Source organism: Rhinoderma darwinii, chromosome 3, assembly GCF_050947455.1.
Source record: "Rhinoderma darwinii isolate aRhiDar2 chromosome 3, aRhiDar2.hap1, whole genome shotgun sequence".
Taxonomy (NCBI): domain Eukaryota; kingdom Metazoa; phylum Chordata; class Amphibia; order Anura; family Rhinodermatidae; genus Rhinoderma; species Rhinoderma darwinii.
Window position 1 is genome coordinate 300,450,370 of NC_134689.1, and position 25,291 is coordinate 300,475,660.

The window sequence follows — 25,291 nt, forward strand, 5'->3', positions numbered from 1 at the left end:
TATGGCCGTATCCCTGGCGGGCTTGCACCCTCATTTTTATGAGACCTGGACTGTGCGGTTGAAATTTTTTTTGTGTGTGTATATATATTGTACCAAAGAGATGTTTGTTTTATTAATTTAACTGGTTGCCGACACAGGACGAGAATGCTCGTCCTGAACGGCGAGTACTTCGCACATTAGGACGAGCATTCTCGTCCTGTGTGACAGCCGACTGTACGCACGATCGAGAGCTGGGCAACGGCTGTAATACACAGCCACGGCCCCGCTCTGACAGCGGAGAGGAGAGAAACCTCTTCTCTCCGCCGTTAACCCTTTGAACGCCGCGATGAAAGCTGATCGCGACGTTCAAGGAGGGGGGACTGCACTTTGATGGCGTCTCTGAAGATAACTGTGATGCGATCAAAGCCCATAACTTGTATGGCCAGACTGCCCAGGGTCCATTGAAGGACCCCAGGGCTGTCTGAACATATTTCCTGTTGTTAGGGCATACTGAGGTATGCCCTAACAACTGCCTGTGTACTATCAGTGCACAGGCTAATGTACTGGCATATAGAGCTATGCCAGTACGTTAGTTACATAATAAAGATCAAAATGATAAATCCCTTTATGGGATTAAAAAAAAAAGTTAAATGAATGTAAAAAAAATTAATGATCAATAAATAAACCGTAAAAGAAAATACACAGAAACACACATTTTTTTAATAATAAATAAACTTTTTAAAATCTAAGTCCCAAAACATGAAATAATATAGACATATTTGGTATCGCCCCGACCGTAACAACCTAAACAACAAATGTATAACATTATTTATGATGATCGGGGTATGGTGTAAAAAAATAAAAATTTTAAAACTGCCATACAACGCCATATTGGTTTCCATAGAGTGAGATATGATATTATTTTGCTACATTAAGTAAAAGCAGCATGGCAAGGAATATACGTTGAGGATATACGTCTATAAGTAAAGGTCAGTACATATCACAATAGAGGTGTATTGAATCACCACCTTGAAAAACTTCTGACATCAAATATTCATGCATATAGTACTGAAACCTTGCCAGGAAAAGAAAAGATTAAACTCTTACTGCACTGCACTTTATTTCATGTGAGTAACTGGCGTGTATTGCCGCCACTAAATTTTTATTTTTGTTGTTGCTTAAATTAATAAATTAACGCCCTCCTCCACACCTTTTGGTCATGTACTCTTCTTACCTCATTTTGGGAAGGCGTTAAACGGGTGATAATTGAGGTCGCAGACACTGGCATAACCATGGATGGGGCCTTCTTCCTACTCCATCACTTCGACATTCCGGTGAATGTATACAAACGCTCCCTGCTTCACTTTTTAGTGATGGCAGCACATCATTGCATCCCACTACGATGGAAGGATTCCTCTCTCCCTACCTTGTCCCTCTGGGTTTCAAGGGTCAACGACCTTATGCACATGGAGGATCTGACCTCCATCATTCACGACTCGCACACCAAGTTTAGCCAAACATGGACTCCTTGGATTGCTTTTCAGGATTCTGACTCCTATAAAGACATTATACGAGAGCTGAGTACTGCACGGCAGCCCGAGTAGCGCTCTTTGCTTTGAGGGATGTCATGGTGGGACACCCCACTCACTTTAATCTGCTCCTCACCCTCTACTACTTTTTTTTTTTGTAACTTTCTCTTCGTTCTCTGTACTCTACTCTCCTGCGTGGGAATATTGGCTTTCACAGCAGTTCTTTATATGTACGCTGCATTTATACTTTCTGTATTCTTATGTAATTCTGTACCCCAAATGTTTTACAAAATGGACCTTTTCAGTCATGAAAATAAAGATTTTAAAAAAAATTAATAAATAAACATCTCTTTGATACTATATATATATATATATATATATATATATATATATATATATACATTCTAGTATATATATATGCTCCTTTTGTTCGGTTTTGGTTTACATACCTAATGAACCATAGAAGAGATACGGGGACCACTAAAAAACATAATGGAAGGGGTGCAAAAAAAGCGACAATATGACTGAATCTTATACAAAAAACAACTGCTCAAAAAAAAAAAGTTATGCACATCCTCAATATTGCAAAATGAAAAAAAAAGCACAAACACTTTATTATGGTACACAAAAATACACACATACACCCAAGAAACAAAGAAATATAAAACACAGGTAAAAAAAGAAATGATGCGACCCTCATGTGGTGATTGTTCTAGTAATGGGGTGAGACCAGATATGTGTTTGGCTTTAAAGAAATAAAAATAAAAAACTGCATTAAAATCTAAAGAATTGTTTCTCTAGTGACTGTGAAATAACCATTGTCTTCGATCAGGTGGTTGGGGGGGCCGGGGTTGATTAATTGCAGGGATTTTTACATTTAGGGATAAAAGTACTGCAAATGACTATTTTTCCCAGAAACGTAAAACATATGTTTCCTTCTCTAGTCACAGGACAAGACTGTAATTTTTGCGGTTGCATCCACCCTCGTAAACTTTACAAACAGCTATGACCGAGAGGAAATAGACGCACAAATGTTGGAGCTGGCAAAGTATGCAAAGCAGCATGTTCCTGAGGAACACCCTAAGGTAAGGAGCGCGACCAGCTCTATCTGACAATGTTTGTTTATATTTCTGTACACTAAGTTGGTCACATGCATAATGTAACAAAAAATGTTGCTGCACAATCTTAGGACAAGAAAGAATTTGTTGAGGCGCGGGTCCACAAACTCCTGGCAGCAGGTGTGGTATCTGCTCTAGCGTGCATGGTGAAGAATGAAAGCCCGGCATTAACCGAATCATCGAGGGAACTGATTTCAAGGTAATTCATGTTCGTTCTGCTTTATCAGACATTTCAAAATATGAGACAGGAATTTTTTTTCCTGTTTTATGTTAAAGAGGCTCTGTCACCAGATTTTGCAACCCCTATCTGCTATTGCAGCAGATAGGCGCTGCAATGTAGATTACAGTAACGTTTTTATTTTTAAAAAACGAGCATTTTTGGCCAAGTTATGACCATTTTCGTATTTATGCAAATGAGGCTTGCAAAAGTACAACTGGGCGTGTTTACAGTAAAAGTCCAACTGGGCGTGTATTATGTGCGTACATCGGGGCGTGTTTACTACTTTTAATAGCTGGGCGTTCTGAAGAGAAGTATCATCCACTTCTCTTCAGAACGCCCAGCTTCTGGCAGTGCAGATCTGTGACGTCACTCACAGGTCCTGCATCGTGTCGGCACCAGAGGCTACAGATGATTCTGCAGCAGCATCGGCGTTTGCAGGTAAGTAGCTACATCGACTTACCTGCAAACGCCGATGCTGCTGCAGAATCATCTGTAGCCTCTGGTGCCGACACGATGCAGGACCTGTGAGTGACGTCACAGATCTGCACTGCCAGAAGCTGGGCGTTGTGAAGAGAAGTGGATGATACTTCTCATCAGAAAGCCCAGCTAGTAAAAGTAGTAAACACGCCCCGATGTACGCACATAATACACGCCCAGTTGTACTTTTACTTTTCAACACGCCCAGTTGTACTTTTGCAAGCCTCATTTGCATAAATACGAAAATAGTCATAACTTGGCCAAAAATGCTCGTTTTTTAAAAATAAAAACGTTACTGTAATCTACATTGCAGCGCCTATCTCCTGCAATAGCAGATAGGGGTTGCAAAATCTGGTGACAGAGCCTCTTTAATGAAGCTTATTCATTTTAGAATGGCAAGATAATATACAGGGGCGTGCATAAGTAGGTATACAGTTTAAATAATAGGTAAATATAATAGGTATACAGTTTAAATAGTATTTTATACAATAACTTAACAATTAAGTACAATTTCTTATATGCTGACATTGGCGGCCCTCACTATTTACACATTGCTGTAATCTAGTTTTTACACTCAAGCACACTTGGGCACAAGGTTCTTTATTGGCACTCATTTATTGGCATGCTTCTTATATGAACTGAATCATGTTATCAACCAAGCGTGGTTTTCTTGAATATACCTTATCTTTGATAACTCCCAGTAAGAAAAAGTCCATCGGGGTAAAATCTGGTAAACGAGTTTGTCATTCAGCCGTGCCTCATCTACCTACCCTCCTATTGGGTAATTTTTCGTCAAGAAAATGACGCACCGCTGAAGCATAGTGAGGAGGGGCTCCATCTTGCTGAAAATAGAAGTCTTAATCTTCATGCTCCAACTACAATTGTGGTATTACATTTTCTTGGAGCATGTAAGGTACAGGTCTGAGGTAACCGTTGTATTGTAGAAGATAGATCCAATTACCCCTTTACATGAAAGGGCCGCCCAAACTGTAACCCTAGGGAGATCCAACTGTTCTTCAATTGTTGCAAAGGGGGTTTTCTGTTGAGCAATAAACACAGTTAACCAGCCTGAAAGTTTGAAGTTGGCTTCATCAGACCAAGTTATCTTTCTAATAATGCCATCTTCTTGTGTTCCTTCATTCATTATTGCCACACAAAATTGTAATTAGACTGTTTGAAAAATCTCCCCCTGTATGTTGTGCATAATTCCCACACTGTTGGGAAGATCTCCGCTTGCATTTAGTGAATTGAATCATTATATTTTACACCGAGGCTGAAAACCTGTTTAAAAAATATTTTGCTCTTGAATCAGAGTTCTGTTATAACCGGCTTTTAGTTCTTTAATTGTAATTTTTATTGGACGCCAGTTTTCTGGCAAAGAAATGTCTCAAAAATCAAAATTTTGCACAAAAATTGCAACTTTTGCAGCATTTGCACCGCTCACACCATTTTAACAAAAAGAAAGCAGTGCTTTGTGAAAGGCGACATGGCAATTCGCAAAACGACAATTTTACTATGAAAAGGAATTGGCGTTAATTACAACGGGAATTTATTAAATTAGACTCATTTTACTTAAACCTATTATTATGCTTTTAAACTGGCGTGTGAAAATCTCCCCCCATGTGCTTTACTATTTTCTCAAGAGCTCTTGCTCCTGAAGCAGCCCTAGATTTAAAAACCGTGCTGCTTTTAAATACAATGGCAAACGTTGCCAAACACAATGTGGTAGAAAACTGCCATTATATATTCTATTCTATGACCTGCACAACAGATCTGTGACGTCACTCACAGGTCCTGCATCGTGACGGCCACATCGGCACCAGAGGCTACAATTGATTCTGCAGCAGCAACAGCGTTTGCAGGTAAGTCGATCTTACCTGCAAACGCCGATGCTGCTGCAGAATCAACTGTAGCCTCTGCTGCCGATGTGGCCGTCACGATGCAGGACCTGTGAGTGACGTCACAGATCTGCACTGTCAGAAGCTGGGCGTTCTGAAGAGAAGAGGATGTTACTTCTCTTCACAGCGCCCAGCTAGTAAAAGTATTAAAAACGCCCCGATGTACGCACATAATACACGCCCACTTGGACTTTTACTTTTAAACACACCCACTTGGACTTTTGCAAGCCTCATTTGCATAACTACAAAAATGGTCATAACTTGGCCAAAAATGCTCGTTTTTTTAAAATAAAAACGTTACTGTAATCTACATTGCAGCGCCTATCTGCTGCAATAGCAGATAGGGGTTGCAAAATCTGGTGACAGAGCCTCTTTAAACCTCTTTTGTCCACACAGAATAGGTTTGCTCTTAAAAAATAAATACATGAATACTGTTCTCTTCCCTCTAGGGTCTTCTTGGCTTTGGTGGAAAAATCTGAAGACCGAGGAAATGTTGTAGCTCAAGGAGGAGGAAAGGTAATACATTTTGACTTTAGTTAAAATAACTGGGAATAGACGGTATGTTAATCTTTCTGAATATGTTGAGGGTTTAACAATATGCCGGCTGTGAGGCTACATCTGGGGTGCTAACTGTATTTGTTAGAAAATGTTAATATCGTTTTCAAAAAGATGCCCCAAAAGTTGTCAACCAACTAATGGCAAATATAGTTGATAAAGAAGAAGAGTACTCCCAGAATAAAATATTTTAAAATGTTGCAAAACAAAATTTAAAATCGGACTAGAGAGGACTATGGGGTTAAATTAAAGTGTAGCTAAACGTTTGACAAACTTCTGACATGTTATAGTGACATGTCAGAAGTTTGAATTGGTGGGGGTCCGAGCTCTGAGACCCCCCACCAATCGCTAGAACGAAGCAGCTGAAGCGCTGAGCCGCTTCGTGTATGCTCGGCTTTTTCCGGAAAGCCGATGTATCGGAGCACGGGCTCATAGACTTTCTATTGAGTCCGTACACTGGTACATTTATTCACGGAAAAAGCCAAACAGACACGAAGCAGCTGACCGCTCACACTAGCGCTTCAGCTAGTTTGTTCTAGCGATTGGTGGGGGTCTCTGTGCTAGGACCCCCACCAATTCAAACTTCTGACATGTCACTATGACTTGTCAGAAGTTTGTCAAACGTTTAGCTACACTTGACTTACAGAATTTTAGCTCATCCTGATGCCGGAGGGACCCTTATAAGTGCCAACTGATCAACCCATTTAATATTAATATAAGAGATAGGCCCATCTCCACCATATTGTGTCATGTGACATTATATCCATGTTATCACATTTTCCTTGGTTTATGCTCCGCTACTCCATAAAGTATTTGGAATCTTCTGATTTGTTGCAGGCCTTAATACCATTGGCTTTAGAAGGAACGGAAATTGGAAAAACCAAAGCAGCACAAGCACTGGCTAAGATAACGATCACCTCTAACCCTGAAATTGCATTTCCCGGTGAACGGGTAAGTACCCGCAGACAACATCCAAAGGATTGGTCTGCACATCAAATAATCTGCTATATACTCAGATTATTAAAAAAAAAAAACGGTGAGATGCTCCCCTCATGGTGAGGTATATTATTTCTGACTGCTGGACAGAGAGGAAAAAGTAGTCCGATTTCTTCAGACCTGAGCACTGACTGTGTAGATTACTAAATAACAATGGGGTCCTCTACAGATATGATATTCCAACAATGCAAGAGCAATGTTGTGCCCTACCTGCTTAACCCCTTCAGGACTGAGCCTGTTTTGGCCTTGTGGATGCAGCCGATTTTTTTCAAATCTGACATGTCACTTTGTGATAATAACTCCGAAATGCTTTTACTTTTTCAAGCGATTCTGAGATTGTTGTCTCGTGACATACTGTACTTTGTTAGTGGAAAAATGTGATCAATAAGTTCAGTATTTGTTTGTGAAAAACACCAAACTTTAGAGAAAATTTGCAAAAATTGGCATTTTTCTAAATTTAAATGTATCTGCTTGTAAAACAGATAGTAATACCACACAAAATAGTTACTAATTAACATTTCCCATATGTCTAATTTATTTTGGCAGCGTTTTTTGAACATCCTTTTTTTTTTTTTTTTTTTTTTCTAGGACGTTACTAGGCTTAGAAATTTAGCAGCAATTTCTCACATTTTCAAGAATATTTCAAAAACCTATTTTTATAGGTACCAGTTCACTTCTGAAGTGGCTTTGAGGGCCTTATATATTAGAAACCCCCATACGTTACCCAATTTTAAAAACTGCACCGCTCAAAGTTTTTAAAACCGCATTTTGAAAGTTTCTTAACCCTTTAGGTGTTTCATAGGAATTAAAGCAAAGTAGAGGGGAAATTTACAAATTTCTTTTTTTTGGCAGAAAATCAGTTTTAATAAAAAATCTGTAACACACAATGTTTTACCAGAGAAATGCAACTCAATATTTATTGCCCAGATTCTGACGTTTTTAAAAATATCCCACATGTGGCCCCTAGTGTGCTGATGGACTGAAGCACCGGCCTCAGAAGCAACAGGGACACCTAGAGCATTTTGGGGCCTCCTTTTTATTAGAATATATTTTAGGCACCATGTCAGGTTTGAAGAGGTCTTGTGGGTCCAAAATAGTGGAAACACCCCAAAAAAAGATGCCATTTGGCAAACTACACCCCTCAAGGACTTTATCAAGTGGTATAGAGCATTTTAACCCCACAGGTTTTTTTCTTGAATTGAGTGCAATTCGTCTGTAAAAATTGAAAATCTAATTTTTTTTCCGATAAAACTTAGAAATTATCAATTTTTACAAGGAATAACGAAGAAAATCTACCCCAACATTTGTAAAGCAATTTCTCCTGATTACGACAATACCCCATATGTGGTAATAAACTGCTGTTTTGACACACGGCGGGGCTCAGAAGCGAAGGAGCACTATTTGGTTTTCGGGTGTCATGTCGCATTTGCAAAGCCCCTGAGCGACCAAAACAGTGGACATCCCCCAGAAGTGACCCCATTTGGGAAAGTACAGCCCTAAAACGAATTTATATAGGGGTATAGTGAGCATTTTGATCCCATAGGTTTTTTGCTGAATTGAATGTAATTATGCCGAGAAAACTTCTATTGTCATTTATTCTTTTTTTTTTTTTTTACGGCGTTCACCGTGCGCTAGAAATTACATATTTTATTTATTCTGCGGGTCGATACGATTACGGCGATACCATATGTATATAGGTTTTTCATGTTTTACGGTGTTTGCGCGATAAAATCACGGTTTTGAAAAAAAAATGTCGTTTTTGTGTCGCCATATTCTAAGAGCCACAACTTTTTTTAATTTTCCATCCAGAAAGCTGTGTGAGGGCTTGTTTTTTGCGGAACAAACTGTAGTTTTTATTGGTACCATGGTACATGCGACTTTTTGATCCCTATTTATTCAATTTTTTGGGAGCTGAAGTGACAAAAAATAGCGATTTTGGTATCGTTTTGTTGTTGTTTTTTTTTATGGCGGTCACCGTGCGGGATAAATTACATTATATTTTGCATAGTTTGTTTTTCTTATAATAAAGGGCTTTATAAGGGAAAAGGGGCAATTATTAATGTTATTATTTTGAAATTTCACTTTTGTACCTTTTTTTTTTTTCTTTTAGTCCCACTAGGGACTTGAAGACCTAATTCTTGGACCCTTGTTATAATACCTGTCCGTTTCACACCTAATCGCCTTCCATAGATCGCAGACCGGAAGCCTTTGTTAGGATTTGGGTTGCCATTGTAACAATCGGCCCCCCGCAATCGTGTAGCTGGGTGCCGATATTGTTGTAACAACTTAAATGCGGCGGTCACTATTGATCCGACCCGATGTTTTCCCCCAGTACTAAGGCTGCTAGTAGCCGCCTGTACTGGGAGATGCTGGGCTGCGGGGTGTCTGTGTGCTCTGTTAGGAGCACACGTAGATTAACGGGCTGCAGGCACAAGGATCAGTGCTGCAGCCGGTTAATCTACGTGGGGTGGTCAGGAAGGGGTTAAACGTCTTATCCGAAGCCTTGGCCAGCCAGGCATTTCCTCCTGTGGCTACTGCAGGGAAAATGTAGAATTGCATGGCAGTCGTTCAAATGTGTTAGATGGACGTCTCAAGTCTGCCAGAACAGGAGCAACTTTTACATACCCCCTGTTGCGGATCTTGTTTCAATATTTTCTACTACCACCAAGATCTTTGACATCCATATTCCCTAAAATGGCATATGGACAGGAGTTGTCTTCATGAGGCTGTGTTCACATCCGCGTCTGTGTTCTGCTGAGGGGTTCAGTCTGATGTTTCCATCGGGTTAACTCCTCAGCGGAAAGGCGAATGGAAACCTCAGCTTCCGTTTCCCTCACCATTGAACTCCGTGTTGACTGAAACCTAGCTAATGGTTTCCGTCTGTCACTGTTGTGACAGGGTTCCGTTGTTCTTGACGGACCCAATAACGCAGTCGACTGCTATTTATTCTGTCAAGAATAACGGAACCCTGTCACAACGGTGACGGACAGAAACCATTAGCTAGGTTTCCGTCAACCATTGATATCAATTATTATATATATCAATTATTGATATCATTATTTATTCCTCATCATCCACTTTCCTTTTTCCAACAGATTTATGAGGTTATTCGACCCCTGATCAGCCTACTTCACCTTAATCGCACAGGCCTGCAGAATTTTGAGTCACTGATGGCATTAACAAATCTTTCAGGGATCGGTGAAAGGCTGAGGTGGGTAATATGTCAAACTAATCCCTGGTCATAGGGACAGACTTTGTGTTGAACTGATGATACATTGTGAGTGATAGCACTTTATAGACAAATTATTAATGGTTTGCAATATGTTCTGCAGAGGTAAGATCATAAAGGAGAAAGCCGTCCCAATGATTGAGGGTTATATGTTTGAAGAGCATGAAATGATTCGTGTTGCTGCTACTGAGTGTATGTGCAACCTGGCAATGAGTAAAGAGGTAAGGATGACACATAGAATTCTGTAGGTTGATAACAGACCCTGGTCTATCAAGTACAGCCTTTCCCATGTTTGTTTTGGTTTTTTTTTTGTTGTTTTTTTTTACTCACAGGATAAACTTATTCCATTTACTATGTTAATAATATTATTGTGATGTACATAGTCACATAGTTAGTACCGTTGAAAAAAAGACATAGGTCCATCAAGTTCAACCAAGGGATGGGAAAAAGGGAAGGGAACAGATGCTGGAAACCTTGTAAAAGTGATAATAATGAGCTTTCATGTGATAGAATGTCACAAAAAAACCAAAAACACAATCAACTATCATCCATGATGTGGCTGGTACATTGTCTAGAAATTCTACAAAATACATATAGTTACATAGTTCGTACGGCTGAAAAAAGACACATGTCCATCAAGTTCAACCAAGGGATGGGAAAAGGGAAGGGAAACATTTCTACACATAGGAGCTAATATTTTTTTGTTCTAGGAAATTATCTAAGCCTTTTTTAAATCCATCTACTGTCCCTGCTGTTATGGCTCCTGCGGTGACTATTCCATAGATTCACAGTTCTCACAGTAAAGAAGGCTTGTCGCCTCTGCAGGTTGCACCTTTTTTTCTCCAGACGGAGGGAGTGCCCCATTGTTTTTTGAGTGGGTTTTACAAGGAACAGGATTTCACCATATTTTTTGTATGTGCCATTAATATATTTATATAAGTTAATCATGTCCCCCCTTAGTCGTCTTTTTTCAAGGCTAAATAGGTTTAGTTCTTTTAATCTTTCCTCATAACTTAAATTCTCCATGCCCCTTATTAGCTTCGTTGCTCTTGTTTGTATTTTTTCTAACTCCAGGACATCCTTTCTATGAACTGGAGCCCAGAACTGAACTGCATATTCTAGATGAGGCCTCACTAATGCTTTGTAAAGTGGTAATATTACATCCCTGTCCCGCAAGTCCATGCCTCTTTTAATACACGACAATATCCTGCTGGCCTTTGAAGCAGCTGATTGACACTGCATGCTGTTATTTAGTTTATGATCTACAAGTATACCCAGATCCTTCTCAACAAGTGACTCCCCCAGTGTAGCTCCCCCTAGGACATATGATGCATGCAGGTTGTTGGTACCCAGGTGCATAACTTTACATTTATCTACATTAAACTTCATTTGCCAACTGGATTCCCAAACACTTAGTTTGTTTAAATCTGCCTGCAATTCATGAACATCTTCCATAGTCTGAACTATATTACATAGCTTGGTGTCATCTGCAAAAATAGAAATAGTGCTATGTAATCTATTATTTAGTCTTAACATGGAGTTTCTCTTTAAAATACTGCATGTTGCCCTTGGAAACGGACAGCAGTTTATGTGGATTTTGCTGTCAGATATATGACAAAAAAAGAATGGCTATAATGGTGTAGCGGTCATCTGATCTCAGAATTCTGAATTAAGCTTTAGACAAAAATGGAGATGAAAATATAATGAAGCTTAAGATCGGTACAATAAAAACAAAGGCGATAATTGTTTTCCTTTAAGGTAACAGTAATTTGTCTTATTCAATGCTATAGAAGAATCAAATCGACCTATTAGTATTTTTCATAGACGTAATATACAAATGATTGACCTTTCCCTAGGTGCAAGAACTATTCATGTTAGAGGGATCTGATCGATTGAAATTGATAGTTTTGTATAGTGGTGAGGATGATGAGCGTCTACGCCGTGCCGCAGCTGGAACTCTTGCGATGCTGACTTCTTTGGAGCCAAAGATTTGCCAGAGGGTTACACAAGTGGTAAGGGACTTGAGAAATGTGACAAAATGGTAATGTTAATGTGGACCGATTTCAAAGAGTACATATCAATCCAGAGATTTTTTAAACCCATTTTCATCTTCAGGGTATGTTCACCTAATAGCAAGAGCCTTATATTTTTTTTTTATACATGTATCTATTCAGGCTACTTGTGGGGTGTTAGGGTATGTTCACACGCACTAATTACGGACGTAATTCGGGCGTTTTTGCCCCGAATTACGTCCGAAAATAGCGCCTCAATAGCGTTGACAAACATCTGCCCATTGAAAGCAATGGGCAGACGTTTGTCTGTTCACACGAGGCGTATATTTACGCACCGCTGTCAAATGACGGCGCGTAAATAGACGCCCGCGTCAAAGAAGTGACCTGTCACTTCTTTGGCCGTAATTGGAGCCGTTATTCATTGACTCCAATGAATAGCAGCGCCAATTACGTCCGTAATGGACGCGGCGTTCAAGCGCCTGCACATGCCGTTACGGCTGAAATTACGGGGATGTTTTCAGGCGGAAACATCCCCGTAATTTCAGCCGCTACGGACGCTGTCGTGTGAACATACCCTTAGAGCGACAATGCATGAGATAGACTGGGTGGAATTTCTTAAAACTTTTTTACAGAAGTGTTGTGGCGGAGAAAAATTGCAAATAGCACACAAGGGCTCACGGCACTTTTCTAATAAGTGGGCAGAGCTTAGCTGAAGGGCGGGACCTACAACGGCACCACAAATGTACCATAATTTGCATTATTGCTCAAAAGATTCCACTTTCTGGTGCACGGATGGGCAGAGATGCGCTTCTTAATAAATTAGGTGCATTTTACTCCATCTTTCTTTATATTAACGTCCGTCTTAATAAATTCCTTCCCCTGTGTGTAGTTAAAAACTTAGCTCCTCACCTACTGGATGTCCTTCTATATACCAGGAACGGTAAGTCTGCTTGGTGCACCGTCATCTATGGGCTACGTATTGCTGTACTTTTTATACAGATTTACCTGAGTGCCTTATTAATTAACTAGAATTCTTACATTTACCTTCTTTAAGGACTGATATTGTCCCCATGTTTTTAATGCAATATGTGTTTGGCTATTGGTAATGGGTTGCTAGTCACCTTTTTGATTATACGCTAGGGTGTGTTAGGGCAGGAGGCTCCTGTGCAGGGCCGCCCTTTTCAGGGCGATTACGCTGCTATGCTATTAAGGTATGCTAACTCAGGTCAGATACGCGCTGTAGCCCATGTGACCGGTAAAACCTGTGATTGGCTGCAGCAGTCACATGGGAGGAAACGCCAGGGGGGGATAAGTATGGACATTTTTTTCATTACGTTTAAGGGTTTTTTTTGGGGGGGGGGGCAGAATCGCAGCGTTTCCGTTGCAGAAATGGCAACATTTGCTGTTTTATTGCAGCTTTTACCTCCCATTGACTTAAAGAGGCTCTGTCACCAGATTTTGCAACCCCTATCTGCTATTGCAGCAGATAGGCGCTGCAATGTAGATTACAGTAACGTTTTTATTTTAAAAAAACGAGCATTTTTGGCCAAGTTATGACCATTTTTGTAATTATGCAAATGAGGCTTGCAAAAGTCCAAGTGGGTGTGTTTAAAAGTAAAAGTCCAAGTGGGCGTGTATTATGTGCGTACATCGGGGCGTTTTTAATACTTTTACTAGCTGGGCGCTGTGAAGAGAAGTATCATCCTCTTCTCTTCAGAACGCCCAGCTTCTGACAGTGCAGATCTGTGACGTCACTCACAGGTCCTGCATCGTGACGGCCACATCGGCAGCAGAGGCTACAGTAGATTCTGCAGCAGCATCAGCGTTTGCAGGTAAGATCGACTTACCTGCAAACGCTGTTGCTGCTGCAGAATCAACTGTAGCCTCTGGTGCCGTCACGATGCAGGACCTGTGAGTGACGTCACAGATCTGCACTGTCACAAGCTGGGCGTTCTGAAGAGAAGAGGATGTTACTTCTCATCAGAGCGCCCAGCTAGTGAAAGTATTAAAAACGCCCCGATGTACGCACATAATACACACCCACTTGGACTTTTACTTTTAAACACACCCACTTGGACTTTTGCAAGCCTCATTTGCATAACTACAAAAATGGTCATAACTTGGCCAAAAATGCTCGTTTTTTTAAAATAAAAACGTTACTGTAATCTACATTGCAGCGCCTATCTGCTGCTATAGCAGATAGGGGTTGCAAAATCTGGTGACAGAGCCTCTTTAAATAGGAAAAACATGCAATAAAAGGGCAGTGATTCTGCAGCATAAATTTTACATGTTGCGAATTAAAAACCTGCAGGTCAATTTATGAATGTTTTCTCAGCTGATTTTTTGCCCCCACAGCACGTGGATAAGGTTTGTTTAAATCTCCTTCAATTTGCTGCTAGTGTAAATGCTGTGGATTTTCCGCCACGTTTAGGCTAAGTGCGAATCCAGCCTTAGGGTTAAAGGGGTTTTCCACTTTCTGAAAACTGATGATCTATCCACCGGATAGGTCATCAGTATATGATCGGTACGTATCCGACTCTCGGACCACGCACCAATCCGTCACTCTGGCTGTCGGACGATGTTGCCGGAAGCAGTTGGCCCCGGTCAAAGAATAGCGGTCGAGCTGCAGTATTGCATCTCTGCTCCTATTAAAGTGAATAGGAGCAGAGCTGCAGTTCCGCCGACTGGCCGCTATGTAGTGGTCGGAGCCTTCTGCTTCTGGCTCCAACTACTGCATCCCGTTCCAAACATCCGGTGCACTGAAGCAGCCGGAGTTGCGGATCAGTGTGGGGTCCGGATGTCAGACACGCACCGATCATATAACGATGACCTATCTGGTGGATAGGTCATCAGTTTTCAGAAAGTGGACAATCCCTTTAATGACTAGTCACATTAGTGTCAGAAGTTAGTATTGATAGGACCCTGGATGCATCAATTAGATCCTGGTCCTTTCTATTTGTAATACCCGGTTGGCGAGATGACATGATGCCCCATAATAAACTTTGATTTGGTACCCCACGTCAACTGTCACGGGCAATGTTGTAATACTTTTCAGAGTTCATGGAAATTGGTGGTTTATGGATCTTTTTAGTTTTAAAGGGTAATAAAATGTATGTTTTTAAGAGGTCTTGCTGGCCAGTAATATTTTTGGCACACCTTTTCTTTATCAGTGTTTCAGTGATAGTATATAGTAAAGTCTTTTTAAGGCTTCGTTCACATATCCGTTAGGTTTCTATTCTGACGTTCCGTAGGATGATTCCGTCAGAATAGAGACCTGACTGACACAAACGGAAACCATAGGTTTGCATCACCATTGATTTCAATAGTGACGGATCTGGTCCTAATGGTTTCCGTTTGTCTCCATTGTGCAAGGCTTCAGTCATTTTGACAGAATCAATAGTGTTTTCGACTATGCTATTCATTCCGCCAAAACCTGGAGCCCTTGCACAACTGAGTCAAACGGAAACCATTGGGACCAGATCTGTCACTATTGAAATCAATGGTAACGGTTTCCGTTTGTGTCCGTCAGGTCTCTATTCTGACGGAAACCTCAGACGGAACGTCAGAATAGAGCCCTAACGGATATGTGAAGGAAGCCAAAACTGCATTGAAAAATGGTCTTCTAGACTGGTGGTTCTCTCAAACAAGTCTGGTCTAGAAGGTTGTCTTTTATTTTTCCCTCCTCTCTTTTACCCGGAGTGTTCTCTCTATCCACTGTATGTTGTGTTTTGAATGGTAGGCATTGACGTTGCTACAAGTAATAACAATCACATTCATAGCTTGGCACTGCTTCAGGGCTTCACAAGGCAATGCTTCTATGTGATATTGGGGGTAATGGACATCTATTCTTGCATAAAGACAATATAATGCTTTAACACATCAAATATATTGTGACGTTTTATTTTAATCTGGTCATGATGATCGCAAGCACGCTAGAGTTGTCATCAGGAATGTAGCTCTAGCTCTTCCACCGTGTAACATATGGAGTATTATCTAATGCACTCAGAACATGTGTGAGCAGAAGGGGCAGAGCAGCGCTAGGATTACAAATGGTAACTTTATACGTGAGCTACTTGTGTTTAGACTAGTATGGATTAGTTGTGGAGAACATAAAAAAAAAACATTACAGGTCCGGCATCCCCCCCGGTGATAAATCTGACTGACCGTAACCATGAAATTGATTTGCTGCATTTCATGTTCCTGTTATTGCATTAGTGTCTGTGGTGTTCATTGATTTTGTCTGGGAGTAATGTGACATTTATAATCTACTGTAGATTCTGCGTTAAAATCTTTAGCTAAGACTGGAGAGTAATTGGGTCTAATGTTTAGGCTGAAATTGAATCTACGCTTATGACTCACACGGTCAGCAAATGTTGAGGCCCTTTTACAACGGCAAATGAACGGGAACGAGCATTCATATGATTGTTTGTTTTCCCGATCATTGCCCTGTGTCGTTTATTCAGCAATAAATATTATCGTTGTCAGCAGCACATCTCCCTGCTGCCGACATGATGGAAATGTATGGGGACGAGCAATCGTAGAAACGATCGCTCGTCCCCATACATAACCAATCATTGATTCTTGTAAAAGCAGCAAACGATCACCGATCTTGATCTGCACTCATTTTCACGACCCATGTTGGGCCGTGTAATAGGACCTCAAGGTAGAATCTTTGTAATCTATCTTCTTTCGCCTATTTGTGTATTTACCTATGATTAACATTTTTCTAATTATGCTAGACCGGTAAACTAAAGGGGTTTTCACGTGATAAGCATTGATGGATATGTTTGTTACATACATCACGTCTTTGGAAAAGTTCTGCATACATCGTGCATCATACCTAAGCACTCTCATTTGTTCCTGCTTTTTAATCCACACATGTCTAGAAAATAGTGAATTTGTGCCTTGTATGCATTGCAGCCTCCATACTGATCTGTGAACATACCTGAACTTTCTCATTGCAGACTGTCCACTGGTTAGAGATTCTCCAGGCCCTGCTTCTAAGTGAGAACACAGAACTCCAGCATCGTGGTGCTATTGTAGTCTTGAACATGACGACTGCAGACAAGGCGTTGGCAGAGAAGTTGATGGAGAGTGAGATGTTTGAAATCCTTACCGTTCTTGCAAAAAACGAGGAGGAAGAAAAGAAACGTTCTGTGGCGCGAGCTGCACAAGAGTGTTTAAACAAAGCAGTTGAGTATGGACTTATTAAACCCAACCAGACTGCCGAGTCTGACTAAGGGCTCTCCAAAGTCTTCAAGACTCCCCATTGGTTTATGCTTCTAAAATTCTACACAGAAATGTGGCTTGAATGATTCCATACACTGACAGCAAGTAGTGATATTGAAAACCGCTCCGCATTAAAAATCCAAAGTATATTATAAAGTTGCATAACTAATATACAAATAGCTATTTTTTACATAAAACCAGAAAACGACTTCGATCATTCCAGCTTTATTAAAGGTGTTATCCTATTTTGGACATTTATGGCATATCCACCTCTGGGACCCGCACCTAACTTTAGAAAGGGGCCCCCTAATCCTATTCTTTTATAGGATCTTCTCCCACTACTTCCCTGCCATTGTCTGATGAGGTGGTCGGGAGTTACGGAAACTGCTGAGCTACACTGTTTCCATATGTCGCATAGAAGTGAATGAGAGTTACGGAGACCGTGTAGCACAGCAAGCCTTGCTGTTTTCAGAGCTCCCGAGTTCTGGATACAGCATAGCTCGCTGTGCTACACGGTTTCTAGGACTCCCATTCACTTCTATGGGAGTTACGGAAAAAGCATAGCTCTGCGAGCTTGACTGTTTCTGTAACTTCCGACCACCTTGTCAGACAGTGGCTGGGGAGCTGAGCAAGATGGGACGGACGGCCCCCGTTCTAGAGATAGATGCAGGTCCCACAAATGCCATAAATGTCCAACATGGAAAAACCTCTTAAAAGGCTTTATAAACATTTTAAGAGGCAATTATTATTTTTTTTTAATAAAAAGGTGTATCTGTGTTTTTGGTGCAGCTTTATAAATACTTTTTATTAAAAATAATTTTTACTTTTTTAGATACAGCTGTTCTGTATTCTCTACATAGAGCAGCTGTATCTAACTCTTTTCACTAAACTTGACAGTCTCGCGGACCTGACGGGTTCTGCGTGTCTGACATGCAGGATCCACCTGTAAGCTATCACATCTAAGTAATGAACCCTGTCCGGTCCGTGGGACTGACTATACAGAGCAGCAGCTTCTAGCGCTAATCACTGAATCAGAGACTATAGAGCAGCTATATCTTAAAAAGTAATTTTTTATAAAAAGTATTTATAAAGCTGCACCAAACACACTGATACACCTTTTTATAAAAAATAAATTAAAAGAAATTGTCTTTCAAAGGTTTACATAGCATTTAAGTCTGTTTCCAGAGACTAACTCCAGAAAAACGAAAGTGGATGACCAAAAACTGAGGGTGGAAAGGTTTTGTTGCAATCATGGGGGTAAACATTTTACTGTTTGTGGCTCACAAATCACAACTATGTTTTCCATGGTGGAATGGTTTACAAATACAAGTCTTAATATTGTTGTAAAGCACTACAAATACCGCCACATCTTGCAACATTTTCCTCCTTATGTGACCTTATTTTTACAATTGTACTTTTTATTTTCACTGAATTTTTTCCTCTAAATTGATTCTGTACTTTTATCTAATATAACTTAATACAAGCAGTTTTGTGCACATAAAGGCATTTCATGCTGCTTTACCATCTAGGTTATTTATCAAGGTTCAGTAATAATTCATGGATATAAATAACTTTTAGGTGTTGCTTTGGTTTGCAGAAAAGACCTGCTTATTTCTAAACTCTGCATCTCCAGGATAACAGCGCTGTAGAATAGGAAAGGGACAATTAATCCATTACATTTCCGGCGTGATATTGGCCAAATATTGGATCCGTTTATCTTCATTGAGGCATTCCATTATGTAATATTTACTCATTAGCAAGATGAGGTAAGTCCATATCAGTCTGCACACAGGCTTTGTTTGTAGTGTGTAATCAAACAGAGACCTAGGTCTGCATAGGAGCTGTAGACACAAAACGATTTATTATATTCAAGATTGTTTGCCCCGTGCACATACCCATTACATTAACTGCAGCATTGAACACCATTTCATTTTTTCATTTAAATGTGTCCAAATTTATCTTTTATAGCGTTTGTAAATCCATTTTTCTGACAGGGTTCCAAGTACACTGCACAGACCTAATTAAATGGTATACTTCTGACTCCTCACTAAGGGCATGTTCACATGGAGTTTTTTGCAGGCAGAAAAATTTGCCTCAAGATTTTGACCTTCCTGCACTTTCTCTTCCACGTTTTTGCGACGTTCGGCTGCTTTCTCTGCCTCCCATTGATGTCAGATGGGAGGTCAGAGTTGGAAACGCCTGAAGAAAGGGCATAACGCTTCTTTTTCCCACGACTGTTTTTTTTTTTTTCCCATCGTGGGGAAAAAAAAACACATCCACCTCCCATTAAAATCAATTGGATGCAATTTCGGACGTTTTTTGGCAGGGTTTCCGTGTCAAAAGCTGCGCCAAAAAACTCTGTGAACTAGGCCTAAGGGGAGCTTTCTGTACATTATTTATACATTGAACTGTATACAGTAAGTTCCCCTAGTAACGACTGCAGGCAGCCAGGCTGTTGTTTCATTCTTATGCTATGTGAGCAGAAGGAGAGTATTCAGTGCTTTACCCCTATAATGATATATTAATCCCTAAAATAAAACCATTTAGCAAGTTAACCCACCTTTTTATGGATAAACTGTAATAAAATTTAATTATTGAATAAAATTAGATACAGAGATGGTATAAGGCCAGATTCACACGAGCGTTGCGTTTTTGCGCGCGCAAACAACGCAGCGTTTTGCGAGCGCAAAAACCATTTGACAGCTGCGTGTGTCATGCGTGTCTGATGCGCGGCTGCGTGATTTTCGCGCAGCCGGCATCATAGAGATGAGGCTTGTCAACGCCCGTCACTGTCCAAGGTGCTGAAAGAGCTAACTCTTTCAGCACCCTCGACAGTGAATGCCGAACACAACAGCGAAAAACCTGTAAAAAAAAAAGATAAAGTTCCTACTTACCGAGAACTTCCCGGCCGTTGCCTTGGTGACGCGTCCTTGGTGACGCGTCCTTGGTGACGCGCCTCTCTTGACATCGGGCCCCACCTCCCTGGATGACGCGGCAGTCCAAGTGACCGCTGCAGCCTGTGATTGGCTGCAGCCTGTGCTTGGCCTGTGATTGGCTGGAGCTGTCACTTGAACTGAAGTGTCATCCCGGGAGGTCGGACTGCAGGAAGGAGACAGGAGTAATCGGTAAGTTAGAACTTCGGTTTTTTTTACAGGTTCATGTGTTTTGGGATCGCAAGTCACTGTCCATGGTGCTGAAACAGTTTAACTCTTTCAGCACCATGCACAGTGAATCTCTCCCGACGTCGCGGACCGGAAATTTTTTTGCCGGGTTCGGCCAAAACGAGTTTGGCCGAACCCGGTGAAGTTTGCCTCGGTTGTCGGGGTTCGCTCCTCGCAAAGACACTCCGTTTGGATGCTTGGAAACAGAAAAGCACGTGGTGCTTTTCGGTTTTCATTCATCCTTTTCACTGCTGTTGCGCGAATCACGCTCGTCCCACGGAAGTGCTTCCGTGTGGTGCGCGTGATTTTCACGCACCCATTGACTTCAATGGGTGCGTGATGCGCGAAATACGCAGAGTTATTGAACCTGTCGCGCTTTTTGCGCAGCAGACAAACGCTGCGCAAAAAGCACGGACTGTCTGTACTGCCCCATAGACTTGTATTGGTCCATGCGTGCCGCGTGAAAACCACGCGGCCCGCACGGACCGAATACACGCTCGTGTGAATCCCCCCCTAACTGCGATTAGAATGACTCAAACAATAAACTTAACAAGTGTTAAGTGACATTGGCTCCAGCCATGCCAGGACCATGATCCTCCTCCTCCTCCTCCTGATCATCCTCATCCTCCTAATCATCCTCATCCTCCTAATCATCCTCCTCCTCCTAATCATCACCATCCTCATCCTCCTGATCTTCCTGATCATCCTCATCCTCCTGATCATCCTCATCCTCCTGATCATCCTCATCTTCCTGATCATCCTCATCCTCCTGATAATCCTGATCATCCTCCTGATCATCCTCATCCTCCTGATCATCCTCATCCTCCTGATCATCCTCATCCTCCTGATCCTCCCATCTCCATCACGCTGCGCTGTAAATAAAGCCGGGCATGAATGAAGAGAAGTGTATTATGCGGATTGGTCAGCGTCTTACACTTTTTTCTATACAAAAAAGAAAAAAAGCCCAGTTGGGCTCTTACAAAAAATTAGCATAAATGTAAAAATGATCAGAACTTTGTTTTTTTTTTAAACTTTTATTATTGACAAACACAAAAACAGTAGTTACCTACAACAAAGCGTTTATTAGATTGGGTAGGAGAAGGGAAGTATTAAACTAGTGACAGAGCCTCTTTAACTGGCCAAAATAGGCCCGGTCATTAAGGGGGTAATCGGCACCGAATGTTTGTCCTAAAAACATGATAAAATTCACTATAAGACATGAACCTGGGGAAAGTCGGTGTCGATGAGATTTCAACAAATCTCATCCCCCCCAGAAAAAAGCAGCCGAAAAAAACACATAAATTGACATGCAGTGCGGTTTTATCACCCAAAGTATGTAAATTAAAGCTGTGGAATCGCTGCTCTTCTGTTTCGGGTTTTCTCCATTGAATTTAATGGGGTGCTTAAACCCGCAACAAATGGAGTGTGTTGCAATTTTTGCGGCGGAATCACTGTGATTCCGCTGCAAATGTCGCAAGTATAAGCGAAATAAAAAAAACGTATACTTTCCCAGAGTTCATCGCTTCTTCTCCAGTCCAGCCTCCTGGGATGACGTTTCATCCCATGTGACCACTGCAGCCAATTACAGGCTACAGCGGTCACATTGCCTGCAATGTCATCCTAGGAGGCTGGACTACGCACAGAAGAGAGGGAGGGGGTAAGTATGAACGTTTTTGTTTTTTTCCGGGCGCTATGTGGTGCGGTTTTTCGGACGGCTTGCGGTGTTCAGGGCCGATACACTGTGCAGCTTGATGCAGCGTCTCCACCCTGAACACGCTGTGTGTGTGTTCCTGCCCTAAGGATTTTCTGCAACTGATTCTGATGTGGAAAATACGCAGTATAAGGCCTTATTCACACGAGCGTGTCTGCATTTTGTGCACGCAAAAGCTGTGTGCCATCCGTATATGGTGCGTGGCTGCGTGATTTTCACGCAGCCGCCATTATTGTGACACTCTGTTTTTATGTTTAAAAACATAAAAGCAGAAAGTAATTTTGTGTTTTCATTCATTCTTTTTACTACTGTTGCGTGAATCACGCACGGCACCCGCAAGTGCTTCAGTGTGCCGAGCGCGATTTGCACGCACCCATTGACTTCAATGGGTGCGTGCTGCGCAAAACACGGGCAAGTATAGGACATGTCGTGCGTTTTACGCAGCGCACATACGCTGCGTGAAAATCACTGACAGTCCGAACAGCCCCATTCACTAACATAGGTCCATGCGTATCACGGACGTAGTGTGTGTGTGTGTGTGTGTGTGTGTGTGTGTGTGTGTGTGTGAACATACCCTAAGGCCTTATTCACACGATTTTCAGACCTTAATTTTGGGCGTTTTACGCCTGAAAAAGCTGCTCCGTTACGCCCATTGCTTTCAATGAGTTTTACGGTGTTCTGTTCTGACGAGGTGTCATTTTACGCGTCGCTGTCCAAATACGGCGCGTAAAAAGACGCCCACGAAAAAGAAGTGCATGTCATATCTTGGGATGTTTTTGGAGCCGGTTTTAATTGACTCCATTGAAAAACAGCTCCAATAACGACCGTAAAATACGCTGCGAAAAACGCGAGTTTCTACAAAAACGTCTGAAAATCAGGAGCTGTATTTTCAGAAGTTTTTGGTCACTGCGTGTGAACATACCCTAAGGCCTTATTCACACGGACATGTCTGTTTTGCGCACGCAAAAGGTCCATGTGTCATCAGCATATGGTGCGTGGCTGTGTGAATGAGGCTTAATGAGATACAGCTGCTCTGTATTCTCTATGCAAAGCAGCTGTATCGTTCGCTATGACCTGAATCGGTTAGTCCCGTGGACCTGACTGGTTCAGTGATGGGGGGGGGGGGGGGGTCACGCAGGATTCGCCTGTTATCTATCACATCTAAGTTCATAACTTAGATGTGATAGATTAAAGGTGTATCCTGCGTGTCAGAGACACGTAGGACCCGCTGACACTGAACCTGTCAGGTCTGCAGGACTGACTGATTCAGGTCATAGCGAACGATACAGTTGCTCTCTCAAAAAGTAAAAATAATTTTTGATAAAAACTATTTATAAAGTTGCACCAATCACACTGTTGAAATTTTTATATAAAAACAAAACTTTCAAAGGTGTACATAGCCTTTAAGTACGGTTCACTTGAATTCGTGAGGGGGAGGGGCTTGAAGCTGTAATATGGATGCTAAAATTCGGCTATATGAAGACCCCTACGTCTGTACAGTTTTCACTGATTAATGAAAATAATGACTTTTTAAGCTGGGTTTCCACTTGCAGATTGTATCCTTATTGTGATGCTGTGGATATTAGAATGATCTGGGTTGACTGTTTACACACAAAGATATTTTGCTAGAATAGGTTAGTCTTGCAGGAAAAATCGAGTATATTGCTGACAATCACCACCCTGCTATTCTCTATGGGGTTTTGGCTAAGGGTCAGTTCACACTGAGTTTTTTGATCTGGAAACCGCGCCAAAAAACGTCCGAAAAAGCCTCCTATTGATTTCAATAGGAGGTGGTGTTTTTTTTTTCTTGCGTGCGGAAAAACCGGCTCGCGGGGAAAAAAAGCGACATGCCCTATTTTCGGCCGTTTACGTCTCTGACTTCCCATTGACCTCAATGGGAGGCAGAGAAAGCGTGTTTTGTGGTGTTTTTTTGCCCGCGGCACTCAATTGCCACGGGCGAAAGACGCTGCCAAAATCGGCGTGCAGGCACAGCAAAATCTGCCTGCAAAAAAACTGTGTCAACCCAGCCAAAGAATCACTGTTTTCTTGCTATAATTTTAATATGTTCCAATGGATCTGATTTGTAATGGAAAAATGTGTGTAAATAAATGTGCCTTTTAATGTCTGATAACTTCACTTGCAGAATAATACACTGTACTGTTAAATGAATACACAAAACAAAGCATTATGTAAAACTTGTGTTAGTGTATGCTTAAAAATGAATCTTTACTCTATGGCACAGGCCATTTATTTCCCCCACATTTTTTGGAAAGGGATTGTCTGTTTTGCGGTGATTGGAGGAAGGGAATCAATCGGGTGTTCCCTCTATAATAGCTGCTACACAGAACAAGTCTGACAGGCCATACGCTGCGCACCGCACACACCCGTTCTTGAATTCTGTATAAAATAAACATTTTGTATGTGAAATAATTGGACTACATTTACAGCGGATATGCGATCCTTCATACGGTCTCATAGTTGTACACAACTTATGTTAGTGATAACAACATTTGACTTTGTTTTCGTTTTCAATTGTTTGTTTTTGTTTCCATGCACTGCTTATTTATATTCCATTATTTTTATACAAGCAGAACAAGTTTGTCTCATGGATAATTTATTTGTCATTATTTTAGATTAAATCAATTTGCCACAAATGTATTCAATTGTTTATTTTATTACAGTCTTCAATATCTACGAGACCATATGTGTTCTGTGTTAGTTGTCCAAGGGGTTTTCCCCATGTTGGAAATTGATGGCATATCCACAGGATCTGCCATAAGTGTCCGATAAAAGTCCCACCTCTGGGACTTGCACCTAGCTCTAGAACAGGGTCCCTTGTCGCTGGGCAGTAGAGTTTTCCAGATACATTTGTGAAACGGATCTAAGTGGAAGTTGCGGTTTCCATAGCTACAGAGACCGCATACTCGCTGTATTATGTTGTTTCCGTAACTTCTATGGGGAGCTCCGAAAACAGCGTGTTTGGAAAACCCAGCCAGAGGTGGGACTCGCATCTATGGCACATCCACAGCTTATGCCATAATTGTCATAAATGGGAATACTCCTTTAACCCCTTGGCAACATGTGACATAACAGTATGTTACAGCCATCAAGGGGAAGTATGGATCTGGCTCATAGGCTGAGCCCACTCCATAAACAGTGGGTGTCAGATGTATGGAG

At 41.4% G+C, this 25,291-nt stretch overlaps 1 protein-coding gene across 3 annotated transcripts in view; it reads left to right on the forward strand.

The window, feature by feature from the left end:
* The window catches only part of UNC45A (unc-45 myosin chaperone A), a 47,047-nt gene extending 22,289 nt beyond the window's left edge, over positions 1–24,758 (forward strand). The window contains exons 13-21 of one of the 3 annotated variants that reach the window (XM_075858126.1): positions 2,453–2,593; positions 2,698–2,825; positions 5,671–5,737; positions 6,614–6,727; positions 9,868–9,983; positions 10,105–10,222; positions 11,858–12,013; positions 16,978–17,205; positions 18,840–24,758. In XM_075858126.1, coding sequence (XP_075714241.1) covers positions 2,453–2,593; positions 2,698–2,825; positions 5,671–5,737; positions 6,614–6,727; positions 9,868–9,983; positions 10,105–10,222; positions 11,858–12,013; positions 16,978–17,205; positions 18,840–18,860 — 1,089 coding nt within the window. In that variant the 3' untranslated portion in view covers positions 18,861–24,758. Of the gene's footprint in view, positions 1–2,452; positions 2,594–2,697; positions 2,826–5,670; positions 5,738–6,613; positions 6,728–9,867; positions 9,984–10,104; positions 10,223–11,857; positions 12,014–16,977; positions 17,668–18,839 lie in introns of those variants that run through there. The other 2 variants (XM_075858127.1, XM_075858125.1) reach the window with 2 other exon arrangements.
* The last annotated feature ends 533 nt before the right edge of the window (positions 24,759–25,291 follow it).